Consider the following 26,272-nt stretch of genomic DNA (forward strand, 5'->3'; position numbering starts at 1 on the left):
CTTTAGAGGCCCAGTAGGAGTCTTTATAGGTCTAACTTGGTACAAGAAGTAAAACAATTGTTCCTGGGAGCACTGAAAAGAATGGCATAACTAAAAAAATCTTAAACACATGTCCCTCCCTTTTTGAAACTCGCCTTTTTTATTGTGTTCCAAGAAATGGTGGCTACAATGTCTCTCACTCCTAGAACCCCTTCAGGGAATGTGAAACAGCTGGAGGTCACCAGGTCGGGAGCAGCAGTTTTAAAGTGTACCCCTAAAAATGCATGAACACTGTGCAAGCAAAAAGCCCCGAACAAAACAAGTTTGCAAAGCTAGCATCATGATAGCATCATGACCAGGACTATTGAGAGTATTCTTCAAAGCGGCCAGCAGTAAACTGTTGGTGGGAACAGACTAGGTAGATTTTTTTGCAGGGGCAAAAATTCAGAAGCTGGTTTAATGAAGCCATTGGTTGAAAACAGACGCTGTGAATTCCCCCCTTACCCAAATATCACCGAAAGCTTCCTCTCCGCCCTCCAAAAGCTTGGGGAGAGATGGAGTTTTGCTGTCTGAAGGAGGAAGGCGCCCTCGGACTCAATGAGCGCTGAAGGTCTGGGCGGGCTCGTTGGCCGGCGTGCTGCCCTGTTGGGGCAGATTAAGGCGCAAAGGGAGAGAGGGAGGAAGGCGCGCTTGGTGGCAGGAAGGAGAGCGCAGACTGACGAGGCTGTTGCGCCCGCCGCCGCTACCGCCGCCACACTAAAGCAAAACGCACGCGCAACGCGTCGGTTCCCTGCCTCCCGCTTGGAGCTGTCCAACGCTGCTGGTACTGAAACAGCGCGCGGACCCAACCCCTGCGCCCAGTGACCAGAGATAAAGAGGGAAGCCGGTCAGAATCGCCACTGTTCCGGGAAACGGGCGCCAGCAAGGCTCTGAGTTTCCAGAGAAGCGAAGTGAAGCGTTCCTGTTTAAAAAAGACTCCCGTCGCAGAAAAGGACTCGGAGCTGCCTTCATAGGACCAGCGTGGGAAAGCGCCCCTCGGGATGGATCTGACCTTAAGGAGAGCTTGAAAGCTGCCCTTGGATATTTTTAATATTATTATTATTATTAATCTCGCGGTTTCCCCACTTTGGTTTTGTTTCTCCTCTTCCTTCCTCGTTTCGAAGAGGCCATGTCCCCGCAGTCTGCGCACACCAAGAAAGAGCAGGTAGGAAACTTGGTAACTTTTCTGCAAAGTAGCCGCGAGGGTGCATGAGCGTAAGGGAAACGGGACTTCCCTGCTTGCTGGTGGAAGGCGTTAAATTGAGGGGCTCCGCTGTATTGCAAAAAGCGGTGTGTGTGTGTGTGTGTCGGAAATCCCAAGAGCGACAGGGCAGTAGACTGGGGGCATCAAAGATGCTCCTGTGCTTTTTTTGATCTCAAAGAGAGGAGCATCATCTAGTTCATAGCATAACTATTATTACACAAACAGAGAAGGATATAGAACGCCCCTGAATCTTATTTATTTTCAGTGCTAGAGGTCAGATTTGAGACATCTGGAAGAAAACGGTGCCGTTGAACACGTGCAAAAGGCTGGCATAGCGTAGAAGGGCTTCTGTGACTCCGTGGTGCTTTTTTAAAATTTTAGAAAGTAAACATTGGGGGCAAGTCTCTCCAACTATACCGAGTCCTTTTCCAGGCAAGGAGAGCATCTAAGCCCATACCTTGAAGGTGGCCAGAAATGTGCGCGGAACAAGCCAATTGCCTGACATTTTGATCCCTGTAAAGACCTTAACAGGATAGCAAAAGCCTAGAGCTGCTTTTCCTTTTAGCCGGTCTTACTCTTAGTCTCTCTCTGTAATCTTAATGCGCCAGGCACTGGGCTTGTCATGCAGAGCCCCGCTCTTCCTCGGCCTCCTATGTTGCTCCGGGAAGCGGGTCGCTCCATCGCCACCCCTCCCTTCTCTCAGAGCTTAGCCTGGAATGGGGCTTGCTTCTAGCCTCCCATTTGCTTTGGAGAACATTCCAGGCTAAACAGATTCTCTTGCTAATTGTCCATGTGCCGCTGAAAGGGATTTTTTTTCCTGAGGATGCCTCTCTCCTGTTACTTTTGGTTGACACTGGTTCCCTTTCGCATAAAGATTCACTGTAAAGTTTTGCTGAGAACAGAATTCAGGCAGACGCAGTTCTGATGGGAAGGTTGCAGTGAATGGAGTTGGAAGGGTTAACCCTTCCTTCTTTAGCTGGGCCCCCACTCCGCAACCAAAATCCTCCCAATGCACGACAATTGGGCTTTTAAAATGCCCGATTGACTCTAATTGAAACTTAACCAAGAAAAAAACCTCCAAAAAACCCCCAAATTATTTCCTGGGAAGGGGAAGACAAGATGAGAAGACTATCTGGGTCAAATGGGGAACTATTGAGGATTGCTGGTCAGATTGCTCTACCGGCATTAAGGCATGTAAAATGAATGGCAGGAGAATTTAGTCTTCTTAAGAAACAAGTGTGGCACAAAGAATATTGTGGAGTTTGCAAAACTGCTTGGAGTGTGTGTGTGTTTTCTTCTGTAGCTGTCCATGTTGACTTCCCCCAAAATGCATGTCTTCCTGCAATGTTTTCGCCCACTACCTCACAGATAGCTATTTTAGAAGTGCATGGGAAAAGTAAAATGATGGTTTTTCAGGAATGGGGATTTCATTTCCCCCCTGAATGCAGAATGTAATGCAGAGATGGGGAACTTGTGGTCTTCCAGATGTTGCTGGACTTATGTCAGTCCCAGCCAGCATGGCCAATGCCCATGTCCGTGAGTTCTGTTTTGTTACATTCTGTCATTGTACAGTGGTACCTCAGGTTACATACGCTTCATGTTACAGACTCCGCTAACCCAGAAATAGTACCTCTGTTCAGGATGAGAACAGAAATCATGCACTGGTGGTGTGGCGGCAGCGGGAGGCCCCATTAGCTAAAGTGGTGCTTCAGGTTAAGAACAGTTTTAGGTTAAGAACGGCCCTCTGGAATGAATTAAGTACTTAACCCGAGGTACCACTGTATAAGAAATTAAAGCCAAGGCAATGCTATTCCAACGAAGGAGCAGAGATCGCAAAATAAGGGCTAATCCCATTCGCCATGGTTTCCATTGAGTTCTGTGGAACAAAAAAGCAGCAGGGACATAATGGAAGAGAAGCAAAGCATTGTCCCAGGCAGTCTTGCCAGCAATATACTGGCCCTTTCTACAGCTGTCCCACCTGTCGACAGGCCAAACCTTTCAGTATGTATATATCTAAAGGTCCGTTGTTTTTGAACTAGGAGTGAGGCTGTGGAAAGTGTCTGTGGCAGCCTTGAGAGGGCATTACTCTCACCCATCATTGATGCCCATGTCTTAGGAAGATGGCGGTGGCTTGGGTGAGGGTTGTGAGATGAGGAGACAGAGAAATGGCTCTGGACTCCATCCTAGGTATCACAATTGTCATATTGACCATGTTTGGTTGAGGAAAGACACTTTTCACCTGTCTTTCTGACATGCATAGTGGCAATAGCAGTTCCACCAATTCACTTCATTGCCATTCACTGAAGATACTGCCCACATCAGCAGTTGTGGTACCCATCCTGTTTTGGGGGGAACAGAGTTGGTTGCTGCCAACGGAGCTCTGAGGTGGGAGCTGAAAGCCAGCCTGCTTTGAACTGAGTAGGAGGTGGGCAGATTTTCCTTCTTGCTTCCTCCCTCTCCCCATCCCCTTGGGCTTGACCTGGAGTGAAGTTGGGTTGAAGGTGGGTTGTCATGACCAGCCTGACTCCACAGTATGCAGAATGCCAGAGAAGACTGAGAATGAATGTCTCTGGCTGATGTGCCTTTGTCACCCTTTGGGAATTCTCACATTACACACTTAAGGTTTAGGAAATACAACTAAAGATTTAAGGGACGGGCATGCCTTTATTCCAAAAGCAGAGCCTTCCCTCTTCCTGACTAGACAGTGGGAGGCAACAAAAATGCACAAGTGTGCTTAGAACAGGCTTCCAAAAGTGCCCAATAATAGTTTTTGTACGTGTAATAAAAAACCCTACTCTTTTGCAATGCTCTCTCTTTGACTAGAGAGAGGATAGCTGCATAAAAGAAATGAAAGGGCACACCAGAGTTGGGGAACTTGTGGTCTTCCAGATATTTTTAGACCCTCAGCTCCCATCAGCATAGCCAGGGGTCAGGAATGATGGGAGTTGTAGTCAAGCGACACCTGGGGGACCAAAGCAGGGGCAGACTTTGGCCTCTCAAATTCCAGCAGTGCCCTGTGTAAGGCCAAAATTGGGCACCTCCACCTCTCACCTTCCGTTCTGCTCAATTCACTATGTCATGGTTCCGATGCCCTGCAGTGCCCCTAGGCTCAGCGCCCAGTGTGGCAGAACCAGTCGCGCTGCCCTAAATCTGCCTCTGACCAAAGCTTCCCCACTCTGCTTCCCCACGCAATGGCCAACCATAGTCCCAGGTAATCTTCAATTCTTTCATATCCTATGATCTGTCTCCAGCCGATGTTGCTAATTTGAGCCACTTTGTCAATATGTGAAAAAAGACAACTCTCTTCATTTTTGTCTGACGTTGAGATGCTTTATGGTGTTATTTCCTTAGTGTTACTGATGCTTGGAGATTCAGGGACAGTTCCCATACTCTTTGTGCACATTTTTTTTCCAGCGTAGGCTCTCAGCCACAGTTTGGGAGTAGTTGGCAACAAATACAGGCTTGGGTTCAAGATTGCCATCACGTTGCTGATGGGAAATAGTGGTCTCTACTGATGGAAAACGAGTCACATCTCTGGTTCACATTCAACACTTTGTATCCAGGCAGGGGAAAAAATGGTTCTTCCATGCATGCAAGAAGCATATGAACTTAGAAAGCTCACAGATCTATTCCAGCCTTTCCAATATCTAATTTCTGTAACGAGAGCTTCCCAAACTCATAACATAGGGTTGTAAGTGACTAAATCTTTTCAGAGCAGAAATGTTGAAACCAGTGGACTTGAATTTGTTGTGACGAACATTAAGTCCATTGATTTTGGTGGATACCTGAGTATAATTTAGTGGACATAACCCATGCCATCTGAACTCAATGCCCTTACTTCAGATTCTGATGGCTAGTTGTGGATATTCAGTGTGAAGAAAAGACAGCCCAAGTGTGCTTGAAATCACTCTCTTCTTTATCATTGCTCCATAGGAATTAGCATACACCCTGGAATTAAAACTAGGTTAAATCAAAGTCACATACATCTTGTATCATTCTCAACAGTGTTGGTAACTGTGGAACTGAATTTGTACTAGTGCCAGTGAGAAATGAATATCACTTAGGTCCTTGTGGTCTGCCATTTAAAGCAAAATATGTGGCACTGTGGGTTAAACCACAGAGCCTAGGACTTGCCGATCAGGAGGTCGGCTGTTCAAATCCCCGCGACGGGGTGAGCTCCCGTTGCTTGGACCCTGCTCCTGCCAACATAGCAGTTCAAAAGCATGTCAAAGTGCATGTAGATAAATAGGTACCACTCTGGTGGGAAGGTAAACGGCGTTTCCGTGCGCTGCTCTGGTTCACCAGAAGCGGCTTAGTCATGCTGGCCACATGACCTGGAAGCTGTATGCCGGGTCCCTCGGCCAATAAAGCGAGATGAGTGCTGCAACCCCAGAGTAAACCACGACTGGACCTAATGGTCAGGGGTCCCTTTACCTTTGCCTATGTTCCCATGATAGACAAAACTGCCAAGGGAGTTTTCACATTTAAGGCTGCAATCCTGTATCTACTCTTCTGGGAGTAAACACCGCTGAACTCCATGGAACTTACTTCTGAATAGAAATGTATAGGAGTTTCCTCGCATCAGCATGGCAGCATTCTACTGATTCATAACACCTTGCCAACAGTGTGCCGGATAATATTTCACAGTTGTGCAAATGGCACACTCCTCCTTCTGTAGTGTGGAAGAGGCCACACTCTTAAGGAGAAAAGCCCACACATTTTGCTTCTCTATAGTAAAACTAAAAGATGATCAGCAGGCTATCTTTAAGCTTTTGATAAGATTCCAAGGAACCCTAACTTTCTCTGGGAAATGGCTGATGCAGAAGGTTAGCACAAACACATGCTAACTTGCTGACTTTTAAGTTCTGCTGCACAGAAAAAAGCTCCTCATGATTTCCCTATTCCTCTTCACAAGCCAGTGGGAAAAATGCTTTTTTTCTCTGTGTGATCCTGGGATTCTCGGTGTGATCCATGAGACATGGGAACTATGACAACCTTGTAGTAAACAGGCTGCAAAAAGGGAGCTCATTATTTCTAGAAATTGCTCGCGGCCAGACACATCTGCTGTGACTGAAAACCCACAATCTATCATTTCTTATTGGTAGAAGTGTTTGCCCTGTCCTATCCTGTCCTAGTTTTTCCAGAGAGATTGTGAGTCCAATCCACCTGAGGAAGATCATCCTTTCCTATATATGAGGATCGCAACATTTAGACTGCAGCCCCATAGCACCTTATCGACAGCAAGTCCCTTTGATAACAGTTGGGCTTATTTTTGAGCAGGCACAATTGTTTTGCACTTTTCCAGTGGGTTATTTTTTAAAAAATAAAAAACCTTTTCAATTAAATAAAAGGGTGCTTCCAATTAATTGGACAGCACCACACACACACACACACACGCTTAGTTTTTCCTCATTTCCTCATCTCTCTCTCTTTTCCTGTGGTTTCCCATGTGCTAAAGTGTACCTATTGGAGGGAGGTGTATCTTGACGTCTGAAGCTGATAAGACACGATAATATTGGAAGAGAAAGTTCTTCTGAAATGAAAGAGATTGAGATTTTAGTCGAATAGGCATGGGCTGGAGAAGGATATTGACATAATGGGGTCAAGGCACCCCACATGGGTTCTCCGCAGTAGCATGTATGGATGAGATGTTCTTCCTCTGATTCTCAAACCTTTCCATTTTATCCTGTGAGGGGGGATTTCAATGGAATTGTGACACTTGCCTTTTTCTGGCTTGTGCGCAATAATCGTTCTATTGAAGCAGGTTTCGCATGCATTCAGAACATGCTGGCATCAACACCTGGCATCTGTGGACAGCTGTTGGAGCTGCATCACTCTGACAGGGTTCACTACGAACCTTTCACTGCCTTTATTCATTTTTTGGTCCAGTGCTCTAAGACAGGGGCGAGGAACCTGTAGCCCTTGGGATGCTGTTAAGACTCCAGCTCCCATCAGCCCCAACCAGCCTTGCTAATGGTCAGAGAAGATGGGAGTTGTGGTCCAACAGTGTCTAGAGGAAGGCCAGAAGTTCTGCACTTCTGCTCTAAGGCATCATGTGAGATTAAAGCGGTGACCCTCAGGCACATGCCACAGCTGCAGTGTAAGCCTGTGAGGGCTCACCATCAGAGCTGAGGGAAGGTCCACCAGAATGCGCTTTGGCCAGAGCCTCTTCAACCAGGAGCTGCCCTTGGGATATATAGATCAAGGACGGGCTGGATAAAGCAGGCACATTTTCACCCAGATGTGTTCCCAGCCTAACTCACCTAGCTGGCCCTCAAGGTCTCCCTCCCTCTTTCAAGCCTTCAGTACCACATATAACTTAACCAATTAACAGTGTGTACCTATTGGAGTTCACTTCGTTTAGTGGTCTGCCTGCAAATACACTAGCTTGAGCAATGTGAACCAATTGTACTAAAGATCCCTGTGTTGGGCCCAAAGGGAAACCTTCACAATGGGGGGAGGGAAGGCATCTCTAAATAAGTTCCTTTATCCTAAAAAGCCCTTTATCTGCCATCTTCATGAAGGATAAAATTATCAATGCTTCCTAGCCATGATAGCTATGTTCTGTCTCCATGGTCAGAGGCAGTAATGCTTCTGAACAGCAGCTGCTGGAAACCACAGGAGGGGCAGAGGGGCAGAAGGAGGGTGCTCTAGTGCTCAGGTCCTGCCTGCGGATTCTCAGACTGCCCTTTCCTCCAGGCCCGTACAACACAGAGCTGCTCATTCTGCTGTGGTTCCCTTTATCCATGAGTCCATTAAGGATCCACTGCCATTTGATGAACCAGTGGTCAGAGATGAAGATGGGGAGTCTCTGAAACAAACACAGGAATTTGGGCAAAACCATCATTTGTCTCAGTGAAGACCTTACTTGGAAAATAAATACAACCCAGGTGGTTAAGAAAGCCCAACAGAGACTCCATCTCCTCAGAGTATTGCGGAAGAACGATGTCAATCAACATTTGATGATCTCCTACAATAAAAAGTGTCCTTTCATACTGCATCACGGTGTGGTACGCTGGTTTGACATCATCTGATAGGAAGTGCCTACAGAGGGTGGTGAATACAGCACAAGATATTATGGGCTGTCCGGTGAATCTGATGGATGAAATAGCAGAAGAACGTTGCCTCAGGAGAGTGAGGAAAATTCTCAGGGATGATTCTCAGGGATGATCTTGGCCGGCACTTTCTTGATCTCCTGCCCTCAGGCAGAAGATATAGAAGCATGATTAGTCGCACCAACAGGGTAAAGAACAGCTTCTATCCATGGGCTGTTAGGCTGCTGAATGAAAAGATAACAAAAGGGCAACTGACTTTCGGGTTTGGTGGGTGTGCGTCAGTAAACGAGGGGAATTAAGACTAAGAGAGCTGAGTGGGGGGTGCTCGTGTAATCTAACTGTATACAAGCTGCACAAGTGACAATAAAGTATTTCAATTCAATTTCAATTTCGATTTCAACAGCTGTGATGAGACGCAGCCAATTTAAATGCAAACAGGGCAAAGTTACATTGTCCTTCATGATGATCACTCCCAGGAACTGACCCCCCCCCCACCTGTGGCAGGACAAGAATTCAGTGTTGGAAGGCAACCAGTTCTGCCCTCCAGCAGGGAGATTCAGTGTGGCACGAAAACTAATGTCGAGAAGTTTGCTTCGAACCCTGCCATAATGTGGAACTGCTTCAGAGGAGCTACGTCCTCCCTTAGTTCACTCAGCATCAGCAGACGTCAAATCAGATGGTTTAATATCTTTGCTTTGGAACCTAAAGGATTCTTGGCAACTTAGAGGTACTGAAAATTGGGGAGGGGTTGGATTTGCCAGGTGAAAACCTTGAGAGATTTCTAAAAATGCCCTTGAGGAGGAACAGAAGGGTGACAACCAGTGCCACACACTGGACTAGTTGTAAGTAGGAAAGGGGGCAGCTGGGGGCTGACGGAGAGCAGAATGAGATAGGTGGGGCAGAACCCCATTTGCCCCAATGGACCAACCTTTGCTGTCTCAGGGTAATTCATACTGAGCACCAAAGGACTTATTTCTCAGCAGAAATGTATAGGATTTGACTGCGTGAATGAAGATATGAAATAGAAGTTATAGTGGCTCTTCTAAAACATTAATTATGGTTACCAGATTTTTTCAATGAATCTGGGGACACTTTTTTTTTTTAAAGCTGAATAGCAACAGGGAGTCAGTAGTGGGGATGGTGAGGCAAAAGACCCTGGGCCCAAGCACACATGCATATTGTATACAGGTTCAAAGCCCTTCTTTCGCACCCTGTGAAACATAAATGCGCAGAGTTTTTAAAAAACAGCAATGGCGCGCCGCCCACCCATGACTCCCAAGCTTCCCCCGATCTCCTTCCCCCATCCCTCTTTGTTTTGACTGATTGGGGGAGGCTTGGGAGTCGTGGCCAGCCGGCCGTTGCCCAGTTTTTAAAAAACTGTGTGCATTTATGTTTCACAGGGTACGAAAGAATGGCTTTGCACCTTGCCTGGCAGAGAAACTGCGTGCCTTGCACCCCTCCTGGGCAATGGCCACCCACTTGCGACTCTCGAGCCTCCCCTGATCTGTCAAAACAGAGGGGGAAGGGGGCAGGAGATCTGTACAGCCGGACGTCCCTGTTTTCCCTTCAGCAGTGACGGTGGCAGCAAGCAGCAAGCAGCTCCTGAAGCCAGCCAGAGCCAACTGCGTTACCAGGCTGGCTCCGGGCTGCTGAGACTGCTGCTGCCATGTTTCCCGGGGACAGATTTGCAAATCCGGGGACTGTCCCGGGAACTGGGGACTTCTGGTAACCCTAAACTGAGTTGCAATCTTTATCCGAAGTGGGGTGCCTTTGATTTAAAATTTGGTGCCCCCGTGTCTCGTCTTCTGCTGAATTCATTATGTCATAGTTACAATGTCCCATGGCGCCTCCTAGGGTCAGAACCCAGTGGGACAGAACCAGTCTTGCTGCCCTAATCCCACCTCTGCTAATGGAAAAGGGGTTCCTTCCCTTTTCCATTAGCCATTCTGTTTTTATCCTCTATGGTTTTATTCCATGAGCTGTAGCTTGTAAGGTCAAAAAGGGTATGGAAGACGAAAGAGGTGTGTAGTGGAGCACTCTGTTAATTTTCTTCATTTGAGGTCATATGCTCTGATACTCCCTCCATGATAAATATAAATGAATAAATATAAATAAATTAAAAGAGGATCAGAGATCAGAAAGGACGTTTGATTTGAACATCTTTGTTTATGCTACAATACAAATAAGGAGAAGAATTCACATGGAAGCATCACTTCCATATAGCAATGCACATTAGATCACCAGAAGACAATAGTATTAAAAAAAGGTAGATTAAATTACTATTTACTTTTTTAAAAAGAGCTTTTCTGGCCCTTTTTAAAATAAAAATTTTCAAATCACAGCATGAAAATTAATTGTTCTGGCAATCTTTGATTCAATATTTAGCCTGCCCTAATCCGCAAGACATTCCTGAGGCATTGTAGAGCTTAAATAATTCTTAATTAGCTTAAGTTTGCTAAATGACCTCTCTCCAGAAGCCGCTGTTGCTGACATGGTTAATAGCATTCTTAAGCAAAACACAAACATTTTGGAAACAGGCCACCAAGTTTGTACTCGGCTAACAAGTTCAACAGATCTAAAAGCTTTAACTGAATTTACAATATTTGATTTATGTATTGAGGATAAATGTCGCATTTCTTTTCCAAAATCATCACCATTAAGGTCCGCAGGATATTGCTCTAATAAAGCAAAAGCTTTTCTCTCCACATCCCTTTCGGACATGGTGATATATTTCCACAAGAAATCAACTTTTTTCGCTGCTAACTGCTTAACAGCAAATGTAATAAAATGCATTTTCTGAAGTAGACTCCTTCTGGAGTGCCACCTGTAGCATTTCATTTCTTTCAAGTTAGCATCAGGTGTTGTCATCCTGCAGCCTTGCCTTCTTGCACCAAACTCCATCACATTTACAGGAGTTTTATTACTATATTTAGGTTGTTTGGTGCCACCAATTCGGCTTCATTCCACATGTGTTTCCTGCTGTTTTGAAGTTTTGTCAGCTCTGTGAGGAGAGCTTCTACAGTGGCTACTTCAACATCCAGTGTTGCCTTTCTAGCTTGGATGGCCTTGTTGCAAATATCTATGCCAGCTAATATTTTGTACCACACAGATGACATTAACACACTGGCAAAAGATGTCAAGCATAATGAAAACTCTGTGGACTTCGTTTCTTGTTTTGGCTGTCAAATTTAGCTCTAGGAGATTTTCCAGTACTAATTCAATGCCAGGCAAGTGAGCTGCAAAAAGACTTGCACGTTCATTTAGTAGTAGAAGAAGTGGTAAAGACTAGTAGTAATATTTCCATACTTTAGTAATCAAAAGTGTACCAACTGTGGTACTTTAGTACCAAATGTAGCAACTCTGTGTTAGATTCTATCATACACAATAGTGCAGAAGTGGTTGCCATGGTGACATAGAAAAATGGACCAGTGGTGGGGTAAATATGACCCCACTTATCCATTTAAAGGTTATGATGCAGTGATGCTATGATGAAAGAAAATAATACTATTCATTATACCTCCGCATTTCTCAATATTATGGATCGTAATTTCTGTGAATTACAATACATAAAACCACATAGGCTCACACAAAATGAGCACACTAGTATTTAAGACTTGCAGTCAAAATCAACACCTTTTGACAGAAAGAGTCCAAATTAAAATAAATGGAGATTATCCAATCTTCTATTCAAGGTATTAATAAAGCAGAGCACTGTTAAATATCGTAGGTGGTGGTGGGGAGTTGGTTGAGTGGGTTATTTTGCTTTTGCTTTTATTACACCTTTGGAAATACAATTTGAACCAATGCAAATATTAACCACCTCCTGATTCTTAGGAGGGTTGTTTGGAAAAGGTAATTTTACCAGGTGTAGACAGTTCTTCATCCATTCATGATGATAATGGTAGCAATGAGCTACTTCGCCCGGCACTGTTAGCGCCAACACTCACTGCCCTTCCTGCACTCCTCTTCCCCACCTGTTGTATTCTTGCAATCACATATAATATCAGTTGTGGGGACTGGTGTGCATGGAAAACAGCTTAAAGAGCCAAATGGAGTTAGGTGGGCCAAATGTGGCCCACAGGCCAGAAGTTCTCTGCCCCTGTGGTTGAGCATTACAGTGGTACCTTGGGTTAAGAACTTAATTCATTCTGGAGGTCCGTTCTTAACCTGAAACTGTTCTTAACCTGAAGCACCACTTTAGCTAATGTGGCCTATTGCTGCCGCTGTGCCGCCACCGCGCGATTTCTGTTCTCATTCTGAAGCAAAGTTCTTAACCCGAGGTACTATTTCTGGGTTAGCGGAGTCTGTAACCTGAAGCATCTGTAACATGAAGCGTTTGTAACCCGAGGTACCACTGTATCTGCAAACCAGGCCATTGTCTCCACAGTCTGGCAACTGCTCTTTCTTGGTCTTTTTCTCATTCCTTCCCCTTGGTCCTGCTCTCGCTCCACTTTTATTGTGCTGAGAGGATCCTTTGGTTCCCGTTCACAAGCAATGTGTGACCCAAAGGAAGTAGGAAGAAGTGGCAGGCAGTTCCTTCAGCTCTGGATTCCTTTCTTACATTTCCGCTCCACTTATTATCTTTGACGTGCTTTTCCAGAATTTGACTTCCTGTCTGTCTGGGACTTGCATTGTCAGTGGCTTCTTCTGGTTAACTATTCTATCCTGCTCTATTCATTTGGACCTGATTCTTGGCTTGTCAGACCTGAACCCCAGCCTAAGGCCCTTCCACACAACCTATTTATTGAGCTTTCATCCTATTTTGTTTGTAGGCAGGTTAGATGATGCTGGCTACTTAATGAGCATTCATTCTGATTTGTTTACAGGGAAGTGCAACCCAGCACATTTCTCCATCATGCTTCTTCTTGCACCACCTCCCCATTTTGGGGGACTGGGTGAGTTTGTGGTGCAAGACCTCCCAACCAGCTATTATTGTGCAACCTGAATTGGCGATTGAATCCCACCCAAAATAGCGACAGTCTGAAATGGCTCCTATTCTCTGTGTAATCCAGACACTCCAGTGACATATTGCCTTTGGTGAGACTGAGAAAAGCCCTGATATATACTGATTAATAAGTGCTTCACAGAGTAGAAACAACAAACCCTCCATGTGTCCCTATTTTCCAGGGACAGTCCCGGATTTACAGAAGCCATCCCAGTTTCTGATTTGATCTCGGAATGTCCCGCTTTTCCTTAGGATGTCGTTATTTTCATTGGAGAAACGTTGGAGGGTATGGTGGGCCCAGGGCTTTTTTCAGCTGGAACTTGCCGGAACTCAGTTCCAGCACCTCTTGGGTGGGCGCCATTGCCATTATAAGAGAACAAGGGAGGCATTCATGGTGATTTCTGGCACCTCTTTATATAAAAACAGCACTGGGTAGGACGTCCCTATTTTCATTGGAGAAATGTTGGAGGGTAAGGATAAAAGTTAATGACTGTAAACCACTTTGTTGACTAAAAACTACTGTGGCAAGAGTGGGGAACCTCAGGTCTTGGACGCAGGTGCAACCTCTATATCTGCCCTTTGGGGCTCTCCTCAGCCACACCCCCTTTCCTGATGCCACACCCCTTATCAGCCCTATTTCATACCCTCCTTGAGTATAAAAGGTAAAGGGACCCCTGACCATTAGGTCTAGTCGTGGCCAACTCTGGGGTTGCGGTGCTCCTCTCGCTTTATTGGCCGAGGGAGCTGGTGTGCAGCTTCCAGGTCATGTGGCCAGCATGACTAAGCCGCTTCTGGAGAACCAGAGCAGCGTACGGAAATTCCGTTTACGTTCCCGCCGGAGCGGTACCTATTTATCTACTTGCACTTTGACATGCTTTTGAACTGCTAGGTTGGCAGGAGCCGGGACCGAGCAATGGGCGCTCACCCTGTCGTGGGGATTTGAACCACTGACCTTCTGATCAGCAAGTCCTAGGCTCTGCGGTTTAACCCACAGCGCCACCCGGGTCCCTCCTTGAGTATGTCCTGTCCCTAAAACCCTGGAGAGCTGCTGTCAGTGGGTATAGATAATAGTGCGCCAGATGTAAAAACCATCCCACATTCCTAAGTGATCAGCATGCAGATCAGGATCTCAGCTGCAAGGGGCATCTGTTTATTTATTCTGTGGTGAAATAAATGACTGCGACCTCGGGTGCCAAAAAAAGCACTCTACTCCTTTCAGTAAGTATCTTCCCTAGGGCTGTGGATAAACAAGGCCAGGATAAATTGGTGAGTGGCTTGTGAGCTGTAAGACAGCTTCCTCTGGCTTACACAGGACTCTCAGTTGAATGCAAAGCTAGGAAGCATTCAACTCAGCTTCCTCACTCAATAAACAATATCAATGGTCAGCAATGAAAGGCATGGGTTGCCTCAGGCCCATGGCCAATGTGCGGCTGTTAACTTGCAGGACGGGTTATGTTTTGGCTTGGGGGTGGAAATGACTAGAAAGCTTCAATGAGACATGCAGTGGTACCTCGGGTTAAGAACTTAATTCGTTCTGGAGGTCTGTTCTTAACCTGAAACTGTTCTTAACCTGAGGTACCACTTTAGCTAATGGGGCCTCCCACTGCTGCCATGCCGCCGGAGCACGATTTCTGTTCTCATCCTGAAGCAAAGTATTTAACCCAAGGTACTATTTCTGGGTTAACGGAGTCTGTAACCTGAAGCGTCTGTAACCCAAGGTACCACTGTACTCCTGTGTGATGGAGTATGTCCTACCCTCCAACATTTCTCCGATGAAAATAGGGAAGTCCTAAATAATAGTAATAGTAGTAGTAATAATAATAATAATAATAATAATAATATACCCCAGCCATTCTGGGTGGTTTCCAACATATATAATGACATAATAAAACATTAAACATTTAGAAATGTCCTTATACAAGGCTGCCTTCAGATGTCTTCTAAAGGTTGCATAGTTACTTATCTCCTTGGGTTGGAGGGTCACATAATTCCATACCTTCCAACATTTCTCTGATGAAAATGGGGACATCCTAAGGAAAAGCGGGACATTCCGGTATCAAATCAGAAACCTGGGTGGTTTCTGTAAATCCAGGACTGTCTCTGGAAAACAAGGACAGTTGAATGCTCTGTTTCTCAGGTATGTGGTCTGAGCTGCAGTCCAAGGTATCTTTGGTCGAAAAGCTGGGAAACCTTTCACTGCCTCTTGAAGCCATTCTTATGTTGACATTCTATAAATTACATGGGATTTGTATTATGAGACACGGCATGTTGTTTTCTGAAAGTTGAGCAGCAGGTTTTACAAAGCAAGTCATTTTCATTTTCAGCAAGGCCAGTGATGCTGCCTAATTTCCTTACAGGTACTTGGGCTTGTGCTTAGCCTTTCTCCCAATTCAATGGATGTTACAGAAAATAGAAGTGCTTTATGCAATTGATCTGCAGAGATTAGGGGGGTGATGTGCTGATTTGCCTTGATATGCTGAGTCACTGTCTGTTGATGCCATCATGGAGTCTTTGAATAGTTTCCTTTTTCTTTAGCCTACATGACTAACTGCAGTTAAAGATGGGAGAGGATTTCATTCAATCAGCATTTTTAAACACTCTGATTTAATTCACACCTCTTGCTCTAAGACACAGATTGGAAAGTAATTATCCTTCAGAGTACGCACTTCTGCAGAACTTTACAGTACAGCTCTCTGCTCAGGAAGAGAATGTGCAATTTTATTTTATTCATTGCATATTTTAGGATAAAATACATTTAGAAAGGCATACGTTGAGATAAAATATGTATTGAAATGGTATTTTGAAATAAAACATTTAAATGTTCATATGGATTTTTAAATTATTATCATTGCAGTTAAATGTGGAGACACCGGATGGGACTGATTTATGACTGAATATGTGAGAAACAGATCCAGACTGGAAACTGATCGATCCATCTGTATTTAATTGTTTAGTCGTTTAGTCGTGTCTGACTCTTCGTGACCCCATGGACCAGAGCACGCCAGGCACTCCTGTCTTCCACTGCCTCCCGCAGTTTGGTCAGACTCATGTTTGTAGCTTCGAGAACACTGTCCAACCATCTCGTCCTCTGTCGTCCCCTTCTCCTTGTGCCCTCCATCTTTCCCAACATCAGGGTCTTTTCCAGGGAGTCTTCTCTTCTCGTGAGGTGGCCAAAGTATTGGAGCCTCAGCTTCAGGATCTGTCCTTCCAGTGAGCACTCAGGGTTAATTTCCTTAAGAATGGATAGGTTTGATCTTCTTGCAGTCCATGGGACTCTCAAGAGTCTCCTCCAGCACCATAATTCAAAAGCATCAATTCTTCGGCGTTCAGCCTTCTTTATGGTCCAGCTCTCACTTCCATACATCACTACTGGGAAAACCATAGCTTTAACTATATGAACCTTTGTTGGCAAGGTGATGTCTCTGCTTTTTAAGATGCTGTCTAGGTTTGCCATCGCCTTTCTCCCAAGAAGCAGGCGTCTTTTAATTTCGTGACTGCTGTCACCATCTGCAGTGATCATGGAGCCCAAGAAAGTAAAATCTCTCACTGCCTCCATTTCTTCCCCTCACTGCCTCCATTTCTTCTGTATTTAGAGGCAGTCCTAAATGCGTGTCTTTATAATAATGGCATACCTTCCATTGTAAACTGTGCACAGTACTTCAGTGGAGCAAAATTTAGTGATCCAGCTTATTCAAGCTGAATAATTTAAGGCAATGGAAGACTAATGCAGATGTTGAACTTCTTGAATGGAAAATTTGCACAAGAATTGATATTTGTGCTGGCCGCTTTAAATGTAAACATTGCTCGCTGGTCAGGAAGCCCTAAGCCAGGCTTCCTCAACCTCAGCCCTCCAGATGTTTTGAGACTACAATTCCCATCATCCCTGACCATTTGTCCTGCTAGCTAGGGATCATGGGAGTTGTCGGCCAAAAACATCTGGAGGGCCGAGGTTGAGGAAGCCTGCCCTAAGCTACTGAAGATAATGGGGCACTTTATATGTCCAGCTGTCCTTTGTCAACAACAAATTGTCACTGTTTTTTGTGTTGAATATATGCTATATGGTAATTTATGGACCTAATAGGTATCTAAAGCCATTTACACATAACAAAATATGTATTACAATCATCATAAGAGCCTACACAACACAAAACACTGTTGCTGTATGTAGTTTTTATTTTATTTGTTATTTTATTTTATCTTATATTTTGGAAATGTACATCCAGTTTTTCCCCCTTAAAATTTTTTGGGGGGGCTCCCAAGAGAGTGGGGCCCTAAGCTATAGCTTGTTTAGCTTATACGTAAATCCGGCACTGTTCCTGGTCAGCTGGTCATGTGGAGACAATACCATGCATAGGCTTCTGCTTCAGCGTGTCATATAAAGCTCAGTTGTTTACGTTATGCAGCAGGAGAACCTATGATCCTCCATCAGCCTCAGCCAGCGCTGTAAATACAAGGGATGATGGGAGTTGTAGTTCAATAACATATGGAGGGTCATGGGTTTCCCGCCCTTATTCTATAGACCATTGGATTGCTGATTCAGCACTGGATTCCATGATGACGATAAAATATTTGTATTAAAGATTTTATTGGCTTATGAAAGTATGTGCATTGTCTCTTTTTCAGGTTGCAAAGTCTTTTCTACAGATGTGTTACATTTGATAGGCGACCTTAGGGTTGTACCCCTTTCTATAGAAAACATGCAGATATGAAAACAGAGACAACAAACGAAGCTTAGCTAGAGGCAGCAATGCTTCTGAATATCAGTTGCTGGAAGCAGCAGGAGGGGAGAGAACATTTTTTGTGTGCTTGGGTCCCGCTTGCAGATTTCCCACTGAGGCATCTGGTTGGCCAGCGTGAGAATGGGATGATGGACTCGATGAGCTCCTCTTATCTTCTTATGTCTGGCTTTATACGGCGGCCTTATTTTAAGGGTATCAGTGCAGCAAAGATCGGCAAAGATACATATCACAATATCACAAAATACGTAAGTCAAGTTTGGAGCTGGGTGTTTGGAAGGTAGTACATCGTCAGCCTGTTTTGTTCCAGCAATAATGTCTTTAAATATGCTTCTGTCTGTAAACTGGAGTAGAAATCTGGATCCAGCTAGATGGGATCCTCGAGTCCCCCAGACCACTTTGACAGGTAGCCAGGACCTCTCAAACTGCCAATCACCCAGCAACATCATGACACCTGATTATAGAATGTCAAGGGAAGGAATTGGCAGCTTGCTCTAAATGTGCTTCCAATTCTTTATATGCACAGCCTTTTTCTGTTGCTCTGCATTGCTTAATTTTGAAAAATGTTGGCCTTTGGCTGCAAAGGAAATACCAGGGTATGCTTCTGATTCTTCTTGCTTTGGGCAACAGTTTTAAGGGTTAACCTATCAATGATGTCATATATATGATGTCCAGCCTGGTGGTGGACCATACTGCAAGGTCCAGTGGGACCAGATAGGCCCAAAGGCTGGAGGTTCCCCACCACTGGTCTAAGTCAAGGTATTTTTAAAAATGCTCTGAAGCCATGCATGGCTTGGGACCTTCATACCTTCCTGACTGCCTCTCCACTTCTGGATCACTGTTGCCATCTTTGTGATGGGTTTGGATAGATGATGGCCATAAAACAAGGGTTTTCTCGATATTGACCCATGTTTGTGGAATTTTCTTTCTGCAGAGGTGTGGGAAGATACTCTTCTGATGGTTTCTGGGAGGAGCATAAGCCTTTTCCAACAGGGATTTGGTTGACAAAATTGCTCTTTCCTTCATTTCTTGTGGCTGCTTCTCTGTTGTTACTGAGTAACGTTAATTTCATTTTGTGTTCTTCTAAGTCATTATTTATTTTCTTCAGAGATGTGGAACATAACATTTTAAATAAATAAAACACATTAATTTGTGGAGGTCGAAGGCTCTTGCTTCAGTCCCATAGAAATAAATGGGACAAATTCTTCATGTGACACAAGTCTCATTGGTTCGAATTGGACTAAAGAGTGATGGACTTATAGGGTAAAATCTGCACTCTACATTTGAGACATTCGCTCCTGGTTCTCTGCCTTCTGCCTGTTTTCTTAATCTCAGTCTTCTTGCTTGGGAGCCAGGTGCAAAAGTGGCCAGGGCTCTTGCCTCTTTAACAACGGATGAAATTCCCTCTTCTATACAACTATTAAAAGTCTAGGAGCCCTACCTTCTTTCGCACCTGGCCACCCAAATTTTTGTTGTTGCTACTATTAAATGGTTGGAAAAAATGTCTTGCGAATCACTCAGAGATCTACTTTCTGTCCTCCTTGATGCCACCTTTATTCACTTGTGTTGAACATTCTAGGGGTAGCCAGTGTGTTGACCCCCAGATGTGGATTATAGCTCCCATCATCCCTGATTGTTGGCTGGGGCCGTGGTCCAGCAACACCAGGAGATGCCGTCCAACAACATCTGGAGGACCCCAGGTCGTTTGCCTGTGTTCTGTGTGATAGGCCTATTGAACAGCCAATAACTAGGTGAATGATAAAAAGAAACATGCATGGATATGTGATGGTATGATTAATGTCACTTCTAGTTTGCTGAGACTGCTGTCCTAAATGTTAGGGAGCAAAGTCCCTTTGAACTTTGGGAATGACTTCTGAGCAAAACAATGCCACGATTTCTCTGCATAAGTTCCCCATCTCCTTTTGGTCTTTTTATTCTGTTGATTTTTTTTTTTTAAGAACCTTAAAGTCTCTTCTCTGTAATGCAGGATTCACAATGCTTTCTTTGTGTATTTCAGGTACGGTTTGGAGGCTGATATGTAAAGCAAAATGGCTAAAGTTGATACCTATCACTCCTGTCCTGCGATCCATAGGCTGTCTCTGAAGACTATCAATGATGACCCTGATGATAAGCTTGAAAATGGATTTACCAGGTAAACTCGGTTCTGTTAATTCAGCATAGCCTGACTCCCAAATAAAGCACAACCTGAAACCCAAATATTGTGGGAATATAGTTCACAAGGGTTTCCAACATGGTGCCTATGGGCACAATAATGCCCTTGAGGCCATTGCCTGCTGCTCAGAAAAACTCTGAGTCCCCTTCCCCACTCACTGCCCACTTGGTCATGAGAAGATGTCTCCTGGTATTCATTTGCTCTCTGCACACCCCACCACAACTTCTCTGTGCCTGGGCCCAGAAATGCCAGCCCACTAATTTATCTCGTCCTGTGCAGGTTTACCCAGAAATAAGCCCCATTTAAATCCATAGGATGCATTCTACCCCATCTAAGTAAACTGTCGAACTGTAGCCTTAACCGTTCAATCCTAACCATGGCTGATCAGAAGTATTGGATTCAATGGGACTAACTCCCAGATAAGTGGGTTCAGGTTTGCATTCTGAGCCATATAATGGATTTCCTCCTCTCCCCCGTCTCAGAATGGATTTTAGTATCTGTTGATTTTTTTTTAGCATGTGGGCTTTGATTCTGACAGGATTTCTACAGTCCCCCCACCCCTAGCTCACCTATTGTTTTCTGCCTTGGCCATCTAGGATGGGTCTGGCAGAAAATCTAATAGATGCGAAGACAATGCATCTGTCAGTAAGTTCCGTCTGGCAAAATTCTTGTGGACATCAAGCGATGCGGAACTGAGGCGGAAGATTATTAATGTGCTGCGTTTTTCATAACGTCACCCGTGACAGTAATAGCACTTGTGACTTTGGAAGGAATGCATGTTCCTCCACGGTTGTTGCCTAATTGGGAGAGCTGGAGGAATAGCAAGTGCACGTCAAATGGGGGCTGAATGCGTTGTTCTTTCGGGTTTTACTCTTTGATTCTCAAGGACCCGCTCGCTGTGTGAGGAGGACACGTCTCCCGAATTGCACAGAGTCATTTCCATGGAGACGGGCGGCCTGCCTGAATCTCGAAGAAGCTCGTTCTCAGGCAGCGGAGCGATGGCTAGGTAAGCTACGTTTGGGAGATGGCATGGCAGTGACCTTGCAAGAGGTTAATGGGATCTTGCACTGGAAGCAAAGGGGCAGGGCGGGGCTGGCCAGCAAAAATGCCTAAGAAACAAATTTTCATTCATATCAAACTATTAGAGAAGAAATGGACGATAAATTGATCACCATCTGAACTATTAGGATCATAGGAGCCAACTCCTAAGGGCCAATGGGTCATTGCCCCCCATAAAATATTTGAGTGGTCCAGGCCACCCCAAAGTTGAAGGGCATTGCCATTCAAATGGTGTGTGTGCACTGCATCATATGATTGACTGTGCTTAGTTTCTCCTCCCAATATTTTATTCAAGTTGGCACCCCTGATTAGTATTGGGGGCGTGCTGCATTGGGCGATTAAGGTGGTATTCGAAGCATGTTCTTTTTAGTTCTTTGAGAGAATGTAAAATTGAGAGCGAAATCTTGGTGAAACCTTTTTCGGTTTTCTATCAGAAGTCACATTTTGTATTTGGCATAATTCCCACTTCAACAGTTTTCATGGGAGGTGGTGGGGAACCACAATCTTCTGAAAGGTCTCAAAGCCACCATAGGGCTTGTCTCAGCACCAGCTAAAATGAGGCTGTGTGGAGCAGCACTAAGTCCTTGCAAAATGTTACCTTCTCTTCAATGTTTTGTTAGATTGTGCGTCTGATGTATGAGAAAGCATCCAACTTTGCAAATATTGACACAAAAATGCTGGGCCTGTTCCCTTTTATCACCACGGGGGGGGGGGTTCTTTCTCCAGAATATAATTTGGACGAAAGCAAAATGTTCACCGTGCAACTTTGACAAAGAATTGTTACTTATCATGTAAGCGGTTTTAGGTTATGTGAAGGAGAGTGTTTTGTTATTGTTGTTGAAGAAACCCATGTTAGCAAAAATAGTCTCTGCATTAGTAGCGGGGAGAACACAGAGTGTGAAAGCTTTTCATTGGCTTCCTTTGGACTTAATCCGTCCTATGAATACTTCAGTAGCGCAAGGTTCCGCCATACGTTTACATCATGGGACCAGCCCTACTTTTAGCCAGAGTGGGGAGGCCACCTTGGGCAGATGTTTTGGGGTGTCATGAAATGGTAGCAAATGCTATTTATTATCTGTTGCCTAGGAAAAGGAGAAACCATGTAGGATTTTCTGGCTGCAGTGCCATAATAACTTGAACAGCCCTGGTTAGATGTGACAAATTATGCATATATCCCCCTGTGTAATATTTACTTCAGATGTTGAAATGTAAAGATGTTTTATATTGAAGTGTAGACATCCACCTCATCAAATGGAAATACATCAAAATGGAAGGAGTGAGGTGTTGGTGCTGACCTTGAAAGCCCTAAACGGCCTTGGCCCAGTATACCTGAAAGAGTGTCTCCACTCCCATCTCTCAGCCTGGACACTGAGGTCCTCCTCTGAAGGTCTTCTGCTGGTTCCCTCACTGCAAGAAGAGAACTTACAGGGAAACAGGCAGAGGGCCTTCCCTGTTTTGGGAAGTTTTTAATGTTTGATGTTTTATTATGTTTTAATATACGCTGCAAGCTTCCCAGAGTGGCTGGGGAAACTCAGCCAGATGGGAGGGGAATAATAATAATAATAATAATAATAATAATAATAATAATAATAATAAATGGGTTCTGCACGCACCATGTGTTTAGTTTGTGAAAGTTTCAAACAGACCTTCAATCACACAATTACAAGGGAATGCTAAGCTTAGGAAACCTTCTGAAGTATACAGTTGTTCACTTTCTCTTGGTCAGTTCGTACTGCCTAGCTGTTCCCTCCATCCTTTCAGGTTATCGTGGTTCATCTTATCACTGCGATCCTGGGCCAGGAGGAACTTGCATCATGAAGACCAAAGGCCAGATTCCTTTCTTGAGCGAATCCGAGGGCCAGAACTCAAAGACATTCCCAGTAGAGACAGCAACACCCAGCTGAACTACGATGAAGCAGATGGACTGAAAAAGTAAGAGGATACAGCTTCTGTGGGAAGATATTTGCTTGGAGCGTTGTGTTCACAGAGGGATACTTAGTGCAAGCGCTTTTCTCCTTGGAAAAAGGGTGTCAGTACTCACCATGCAAGGGAGGATTCTCGGACTCTACCAGAGCATTGTGCCTTCTTTCCTAAGCTGGGAAGAAGCTTCCTGGACTTTGGGAAGGAGCTACGAGGCTCTGATTTTTTTTAAAAAGCATTGTTTAGTGCAGTACTGATAGGTACTGAATACTGCATGGGGAAACTTTGGTCCTCCAAACGTTTTTAGGTTCCAACTCTCATCATCCCTGACCACCGGCCATGCTGGCTGGGGCTGATGGGAGTTGGAGTTCAGCATCCTCTGGAGGACCAGAGCTTCCTCGGCCCTGCTGTAGACAATCCTAAAAATTAATTGGAAGTCTCGCCATTAGCTTTAATGCGATGTGACTTGCACCTGTCATGTATAAGGGCTACAAGTCTATATCAATAGTTTTCGGTGAATGTACCCATTCAGTCATACTCCTGATCATGTAGATTTATGGCTGGATCCTTTCTATGACTTCCGCTCCAGGCTTCCAGACTGAACTTGGTTGCCCATTTTGAAATATGGATGGTCTGCAATGCATGGCAAACAGAGCTGTTTACTCAATCTTCCATATTTTACACCAGGGCTGAGGAACCTGTGCAGATGCTGCTGGCTGCAACTCCCACAATCACTGCCCTTTGACCCTGCTGGCTGTGACTGATTGGACTTGCAGTTCACCAATATCTGAAGGACCACAGGTTCCCCAGTCCTGTTTGATGCCAAATGAAACCAAACTTCTGCAGTGAGAATAACAATGCAGATGAAATAAATTTGCAGAGATGAATAAATTTTGCCTTTTCGGCAAAAATGACCATACGCCCAAGATTCATTTCTCCTCCCCACCCAAAAAAAGCTCACACTGTTGGGCAGGAAACAATGCGTGGAAAGTGAGAAAGGAAGGGCATAGAGGCTGGGATCTGACCATTGGTAGAATTCAGGGAGGAGAGAATGGAAGCTGGTGGGGAGAAAATGAGGACAGGACACAGCACAGGAAGCTGCATTGTCCCAAGTCAGACCATTGGTTCATCTTGTTGGTATTGTCTTCACTGACTGACAGCAGCTCTTCAGAGTTTCCCAACCCTACCAGGAGATGACAGCAATTGAACCTGAGATTTTCTGGGTGCATATAATGTGCACTACCAACCCATGCAACCATCCTTCTCCAGCAGCCTTGTCCATTGACATTGGAACCTTGCCTGGGCCTCTATGGTGTCTCAGCTTTCCCCCAATATTGCTTATTTAGGTTTTCAACTTTTTCTCGCCCCTTGGACTACCCAATCAGAAGCGAGTCCTTAGAATGCTGGATTGTGTGGCACAGGAATGCAGAGTCTGTGACCCTCCCCATGCTATTGGCTTCCATCTCCTGCCAGCCCCAGCTAGTATGGTCCATTGTGAGGAATGATGGGAGTTGTAGTCCAACAGCGTCTGGAAGGTCACATTCCTGGTGCAGTAGATACCCCAGAATGTGCTCGGGGTTGGCTGTTTGTCAGGTCCCTGAGCTTGTAGAATGTCTACACCTTATTCAGTCAAGGAGATATTTCTAAAGGTTTGCTCTGTGTGTTGACGATATTTAACCATTTTAAGTAGCAGCCCCTGGATGATTAAAAGAGGGCATAGAATCTTAGAACTGTAGAGTTGGAAGGGACCACGAGGGCCGTCCAGTCAAGACCCCTGCAATGCAGGAATCTTTTGCCCAGCGTGGGGCTCAAACTCACAACCCTGAGATTAAGAGTCTTGTGCTCTACCAACCAAGGTGTGATACCCCAGTAATCTGTGTTCTGTATATCTAGTACTATATGCTGTTGATTACAAGGTTTCAGAGACCAATCTGGGTGCTCCTTAACTGCAGGCTTCATATGTTCACTTCAGTATAGAATTGTGAGTCTCCATCTATCACAGGCAGGGAATCAAAAGCGTGCATCACTGATGCTACCGCGATGTCTCTCCCTCCCACAAATGATAAGCGTTGAACCTGGGCTCTCCAATAGATAGCATTCCCCTTCCTTCGAAGTTCCAGATTTGCAGCGTTCCAGCCATGTCTCTGCTCTGCCGTGGTGTTTGCAGCAGCAGTAAATATGCCTGTTTTCTGCCAAGCCTGTCTTGGCACTGCTACTGCGAGGATGACTGGAACGGCTTGAGGAACACAGCCAAATGGGTGCTATAAATAGCTGGATCCTCCACTGTCGAGCATTAGGACGCCTGAGACCAGGCTAAAGTGCTTCAGGCACCAGGCATGGCCACAAACGTGTGTGAGCTGCACGTGAACATGGGTGACCGGTGCCCTGGATAGTTACGCAAAGGAGCTTAGTGCTGCGGTCAAAGTTGACCTCCTTAATCTTGTCAGAATCTGGGAAGGCCTAACAGTGCAATGAATGATGGAGGTAATGATAGTTGCACACAGTGACCAATGTATTAAATGCTGCTTTCTGCGTTGCTCTTTTATTCACCCATGCATTTACTTGTTAATTTTAACTCACTGTAGTCAATGGGCTCTGGCCAGATTTAACATCAACTATTCCAACAACACCAATGAAGAGTAAGTACGTAGATGATCTGTGCCTTGCCTAGTCCCTCCCCACTGCTGCAAAACATGCTCCTCACAACTGTAGATCAATTGTCCCCCCCCCCTTTTTAAACCCTATGTCAGCTGCCATGCTTTTGTGGAAAATCTCTTCCTTGTAGATGATAATCTATCCCTTTCCTTCTGGTTAGTGATGCTGCTAGTTGGGAATTTACACATCATAGTATTTAGGGGGGGGGACCCCATGCCCTTGTATTTATAGCCTTACTTTGAATTGTAGCCTCCTGGCTGGTTTTGTCGAGCTTTTCCAATGTAAATTCATTGATAAAATCTATCAGTTCTTTTAAGTGGGCTGTGTTTTGACATAACTCTGGACTCACACCACATTTAAGCAAACTGGCTGACGTGTGAGCTGTGTGGTGTCACACTCCTATTTCACTCATTTCTTAGTTGTGTGGGGAAACAAGCCACTTGGCTTGGTATTATATCCAAACCCGGGCTCGTAGTTTGTTTCTCTACAAACAAACCATGATCTGGA

General features: G+C 44.9%; 1 protein-coding gene across 2 annotated transcripts in view; it reads left to right on the top strand.

Moving 5' to 3' along the window:
* The first annotated feature begins 579 nt into the window (after positions 1 to 579).
* Positions 580 to 26,272, top strand: part of CNGA3 (cyclic nucleotide gated channel subunit alpha 3) — a 35,291-nt gene continuing 9,598 nt past the window's right edge. Inside the window, exons 1-5 of one of the 2 annotated variants that reach the window (XM_083501716.1) lie at positions 580 to 1,183; positions 19,976 to 20,110; positions 21,018 to 21,137; positions 22,952 to 23,122; positions 25,696 to 25,749. In XM_083501716.1, coding sequence (XP_083357842.1) covers positions 20,007 to 20,110; positions 21,018 to 21,137; positions 22,952 to 23,122; positions 25,696 to 25,749 — 449 coding nt within the window. In that variant the 5' untranslated portion in view covers positions 580 to 1,183; positions 19,976 to 20,006. The remainder of the gene's footprint in view (positions 1,184 to 19,975; positions 20,111 to 21,017; positions 21,138 to 22,951; positions 23,123 to 25,695; positions 25,750 to 26,272) is intronic. The other variant, XM_083501717.1, reaches the window with a different exon arrangement.

Source organism: Podarcis liolepis (assembly GCF_965112155.1).
Source record: "Podarcis liolepis genome assembly, chromosome: 4".
In the NCBI taxonomy this organism is placed as follows: Eukaryota; Metazoa; Chordata; class Lepidosauria; order Squamata; family Lacertidae; genus Podarcis; species Podarcis liolepis.